We start from the raw sequence: 5,958 nt of genomic DNA, 5'->3' as shown, positions 1-5,958 counted from the left end.
GAAAATTGTTTGGGGACTATCCCCCACGTTCTAGTTGAGATGGTATAACCCAAGAGGCAAAATGACGCTTGCTACTGTTGTTGCGAGTTGCCATTCGTTCTACTAAACCATTAGTCAAACGCCATCATGCCTTCTGTCGTTATTACACCACCAAAAATCTCTTTACTGTTACTAGTGTTCGTGCCTCAATATGGCTACGCTCGTGAAAGCAATACAACGAACTCAAACGCGTCTTCGTTCAATGTTGTCAACTAATATCCGGATTATGCAAATTTTCCTCAATTCTCCGGAGAAATTTTCATAAAAATTTGAAAAACCCGGAATTCCGGGAAAATCTCTGTGTATTGTATTCCCTTCAGCGTCGCTCCATCTAGTTTATCCATAATGTAATCGCAGCCACTATTGTAGCTTCTATTCCATGCGCCTTATAATGCAGTGCGCCCTATATATGAAAACTGTTTTAAAATGGGCCATTCGTTGAAGGTGCGCCTTCTACCCCAAAGGGCCTTACGGTGCGGAAAATACGGTACTGGTCTGCACATACACTCAGCAAATAAATGTATGGGTCCTTTCGGTTAGGCTGCCACTAAAATAAAGGCAAATGAACATGAATTAAGATAAAAGAGTCAATTTCTCTACTTCAATTAGTTTGATAACTTGCAAAAAATTTCTCTTGCAGTCTTTGAACCGTTAACTACCACAACTTTGTAATATTCTGGCAAACAAGTGCGACATTGACATAGGTCATAATTTAAATAATGCAAACGAATCTGCCACTTGATCACTTCAACTTTTCATGTTTCATGAAACAATGATACATGTGGACTGCACTTCTTCAGCACTGCACCTATCTTAACAGTGTCTAAGTAAATACATCACCAAAATATAACTATTTATAAAAATTAAAGGCTACTGAATAGCAGCCTTTGCAGTTTAAAAATGCAATTGTTAATTCCGAATCCACCGTGAATTCAGGTCAGAGAAGACAACGGAAAAAAAATCAAAGAAACATGTCTCGAATCATCATACCTGATAATCTTAATGAGTTCACTCATGTTGACGTGATCGGGCACTAAGAACTTTGTCTTGTCCAGGATGGGGAGCTGCTTTTCTCCTTTGTACCTCTCGATGATCACCTATGGGGCACACACACACAGTGCTCGATGCAGTTTCATTCACTGACTATCACATGAAATAAATGCTGCCATCTGTTAAGATCTGAACAAGATCCCCGCTCATTGGCAATCTTGTGATTAATCCTCAGTAAATGGCGGTCTCAACATATGAGACTTCTCCATGGAAAAAAGTCCGATCACGGCTGCAATGACAACACGCGTAGCCCAAAACCTAACCCTATATGGTGTTGTGGAAGAGGCAGGTTTCGGAAATCTCATGAAGATTTTTCACCCAAAGTATGATTTGCCAGGTTGCAGAAAAAGTGCTGCCTGATTTGCACATTTTAGTCGGGCAAAAGGGTGGCCCACCAGCTAACAAATGTAACCCACTTCTCCACGACGACACATCTGTGGTCACGGCCTGGACTTCTGCATATTGCTTGCATTTACTTTACCACTGTAAAACCAGAAATAAAGCAGAGAAAGTGCACTTACGTTTTTGAAGAAAAAGGTTTGCAATTGCATTTTACACGCATCTTAAAAATCCATCAGGATGGCCCGCTTGCACGATTTCACTGCTGCTGTTTTATGCATCAATGCATAGAATTTGACATTTATATCATGATTTACAGGAGAAAACAGAATATGATATCGTATATTCTAAAAATATTCAGACATTAGTTGTAGGCCATACTGTTCATAAACATTTTCTCAATTGAAATGAATTGCAATGCCATTAATCTGTTCCAGCCCCTAAAAAACAAACATTTTTTTCCCCCACTTTCCTCGACGGGCAGCAAATTTTACTCATACATCAAATATTGTCTTGCAACACAATGCAAACAAAATGACCAAACAGCTTGTAACTTGAAAATTTGTAAATTGTGGCCCTTGAAAAAAATCCAAGCACTCTACGATTGTACTATAATAGTTCGAGCAAGTAGGCAAGTGAAGGGTCATTTTGAAGAAGCAGTTGTGTGGCGTTCTATCCAAGCACGCTCACCATACCACAAACAGCCTCTATTGAGTTGTATGTCAGCATCTTTAATAAAACCAGAAACCATCTAAAAAAAAAACTTTGTTTTCAAGTATACTAAGTCCAACATGTGCATACAATATGTAGCGACTACAATAAATCAACATTCTCTAACACAATAGAAATTCTGTGTGTATATAGGAGAAGTTGGGTTTATGAGGTTCCTGATGCACGGGATTTCAAGGGCCAATGTGTCTCAGTGAGGAAATTCAAAACGTTGCCATGCGAATAAGATACGGGCCCCGCAGACACGTAACACCCCCGACTAACCCTTGCCGCTCACTGAACCCCTGATGAATTACCACGGGCCTGCCGCGGCTCCAGTGGCGAGAAGAGGCTGCGCACCGTGCACACACATTTCATTTCCTATTGGTCCTTCTTCTTGGCATCAAAATTTAACAGACATTTTAGAATCTGAGCGATTCTGAGTGAGATGTTAGTCCTGGTTCCACTCAATTTTCAATGCCCAACCCTACTCATTTGTCATGTCAAAGCCAAAGTGTACAATCAGCTGCAAAGAGTTTTGTTCAAATAAAACTCTTAATCACCCCAACTGCTCACTCATGCTGTTCATGTGACTTAATTTCTGATATGAATTTGAACATACTGGTTCGCTCAAAGCACACAAGTGAAGAAGCCCTCAGGGAGAAACACTCACAGGTATCTTGTTAGGATGCTGCTCCCTTATCAGTCGGACATCTTCTACTCGCTGATCTGCAGGGGACACAAAAGCACGCACAGTGTCAGTAGGCAGGAATGAGCAGACACATTACACACTGCTTAAAACCAAAATGAGGTCAAAAAAATAATTGTAGAGACTTGAGACAATTAATCGAGGTCCCGTGTGTGCCAGGCCAAAATGCTTATACCTGAACATCACCTTTCGCAAAACGGATTTAAGCATGCGATGTAAATTATAGCTATGTTTCCCCTGCCAAAAAAATCCATTTGTTGCCGAACCCAACCCTTAATTTACGACTATTTTACTATGTTACCGTATTTTCCACACTATAAGGCACCTAAAAGCATTAAATTTTCAAAAGCCGACAGTGCCCCTTATAATCCGGTGCGCCTTATATAGCGATCAATATTCTAATTTCTTGGATGTAGTATTTTAAACTTTCTGTAAAGCACTTTGTTACAGCTGCAGCATTTGTGAAGGCCTCATATAAATAAAGCTGTATTGTATTGTATTCCCTTTAGCGTAGTTCCATCTAGTTCAGGGGTGTCCAAAGTCGGTCCTCAAGGGCCGCTGTCCTGCCTGTTTTCCAGCTCTCCCAGGAGCAACACACCTGATTTAAATAATCAAATCGTTCTAATGCTGCTTCTGAGCTGGCTGATGAGCTGATCATCTGAATCAGGTGCGTTGCAGCCGGGAGAGCTGGAAAACAGTCCACCATGATCGAGTCCAAGTCAGGTTTGAATCACAAAGGTCTGAGTCCAAGTCTAGTCCGAGTCCACAAGGTCCCAGTCAAAGTCCAAACCCAAGTCCAGTTGAGATCAAGAGTAAAGCTTTAAGACAGGAAAATAATATTTTGAAGACCACAAAATTAGAGAAATTTCATTATGCTCAACAGTCTTCTTAGATGGCATGGAACCCTTTGCTTTTTTAAACGCGTGTGCAGATAAACAACAAAAACAATTTCAAAAAACAACATTGCTTTATTATTGGTGGTCGAGCTCGGGGTGAGAGACGAGGAGGGAATTGGGCACTGGGAAGTTGTAAAAAGAATGCTTACAAGAAAATTGGACAATTCATTAGTCGTCCCCGGTGAGGCCACCATTGGTTAACTTCAGGTGGCCGGACACAGTCACCTGGCCATCGGGCCACCGTGAATGTTGAACCCTATATAATATTAATCAAGGTATAGCACGGGTATCGAGCAAAAAATAAGCCCAAGAGGACATTGCATTAAATGAATTGCTTTCAAAATCAAAATCTACTATGAGCATAATGGTTTTATCCATAATCAAGCTGTGCCACAGCATGATTATATATGAAGGCAGAAATTAATACTCATTTTCCAAAGAATTTAACTTGTATAGCTCATGCGTGGCATTATGTGTCCTTCCAGGAAAACAAAATCACTCCAAAAACATCTTTACACAATCTTAATTGATTTAATCTTAGCAGTGCCGAAATTCAACACAGCTGAACACAGAACATTGTTAATGCTCCTACCCCGCAGTTTTGTGAACTTTGAACCTCCAACAATACAATACAATAACTATAGCTAACTACAAAAATATACCGGTAATACAATATTCCAAAAACGAATCCTATCTATGCCTTGTTGCTTGAAGCAGCGGCAATGCCATTTTTTTTGGTGGGCCGAATGACAACAAACATACTGATCACCCCAGAATCCTCAGCAGTGTATAACATAGTTCTAGTTCGAGAGGTGTGTATTTATTGGCACATTCAGAGTCTAGACTTCTGGTGATTTGAAGGCATCCACAGTTGTGACAGTGAAATTGTCGTGTTCAAATCTAATTTTCACACTGAAACGGTGTTTATCTTACTGCGAAATGTGGGACAACATCCTGTGATAACAGCTTAATTAGGTTAAGTTCAGTGCGCAGGAATAGGGAAGCTCTGTGGGATGGTGTTTTGTCTCTCGTGACACATCTGAGTCATCACTTTTCAGTGGCCATTAAGAGACCGACAAGAAGGAAGCATTGGATCGGAGAGCTGGCACGTGCTTGTCTGAAGAAAGGTGGGGTGGGGTTGCATGACATTTCTTGTCTTCATGATAATGGAAATTGTGATACTTCTCACTCCACCCTTTAAAGCAAGGAACCACATTTGGTAACACAGTTTAGTAGAAATTGACACATCTGAGGTGTTTTGTCCCGACCAAAAGGGGCCGTTTTTGTCATCCGCTGTCTGTGGCCTATGGGCTTTGTACAAACCGAATTCCACCGAAGTTGGTTGTTGTGTCAAACGTAAATAAAAACAGCAGGGATGTCCCAATCATGCTTTTTTTGACACCCGAGTCAGAGTCTTTAGGTTTACGTATCTGCCGATATCAAGTCCAAGACCAATATCCAATACTTCGGCAATCCATTAAGGGGAAAAAAAGGGTGCGCATGAGTTTTTCTTCTCAAATTAATATAGAAATATACATACATCATTGTGTGTATGTTATATCTATGTACAGGGGTAACCCTACTTACGAAATTAAAACATTTTGGAAGTTAGAGATGCTTTATTCATGTAAATGCCCTAATCTGTTCCAGGCCCCCCAAAATTCAGCCATAAATGTTTTATACAGCATACAAATAAAGGAAAATATGTAACAAATACATGTTACAATTAAGATTATTGCACAATAAATGAGAGTTGTGCGTAATGTAAAAAAACAAAGAACAGAGTAAAGAATAAAAATGATGGTCATTTAACTTTTAACTTTGTCTTCATGGGGTTTTTTTTGCCCTCTTTAGTTCATGTTCTCTCTCAGAAGTGTTTTTTGCCTGGCGTTTTGTAAAGAACTGATGCAAGGAGCTTTTGTTGGCTTTTAACAATCCTTCGAAAATGTCCAAGGCAAACATCAGCATAGTGAGTGATCGTCCGATTGGTGAACACTTTTTCTGGGTGATGCACATTTACGTAAAACTACTCAGGGCCCGTGGAACAAATGAGGAGGACGCTGCATAGACACTTCTTCCTACTCCCTTGAACATAATAACTGTGTTGAATGATGACTAATTTCTCTTTCCTCTTTACTATTTTATTTACCTTATTTTCTGTCAAATTATTACTGTATATGTTTTATGTTCAATAAACAAACAAACAAACAAACAAAC

The 5,958-nt window shown here is 39.9% G+C and overlaps 1 protein-coding gene across 1 annotated transcript in view; it reads right to left on the bottom strand.

The window, feature by feature from the left end:
- map1lc3b (microtubule-associated protein 1 light chain 3 beta) overlaps nt 1-5,958 on the bottom strand; it is a 17,560-nt gene that overhangs the window by 2,800 nt on the left and 8,802 nt on the right. Inside the window, exons 2-3 of the mRNA XM_019894174.1 lie at nt 2,810-2,865; nt 1,030-1,136 (exon numbers count right to left, since the gene is read on the bottom strand). Of these exons, the coding sequence (XP_019749733.1) occupies nt 1,030-1,136; nt 2,810-2,865 (163 nt within the window). The remainder of the gene's footprint in view (nt 1-1,029; nt 1,137-2,809; nt 2,866-5,958) is intronic.

The sequence above is a fragment of the Hippocampus comes genome, unplaced genomic scaffold (assembly GCF_001891065.2).
Source record: "Hippocampus comes isolate QL1 unplaced genomic scaffold, H_comes_QL1_v1.1 scaffold104, whole genome shotgun sequence".
In the NCBI taxonomy this organism is placed as follows: domain Eukaryota; kingdom Metazoa; phylum Chordata; class Actinopteri; order Syngnathiformes; family Syngnathidae; genus Hippocampus; species Hippocampus comes.
The sequence above is the reverse complement of the archived record's forward strand: the minus strand, read 5'-3'. Positions and strand labels throughout refer to the sequence as shown.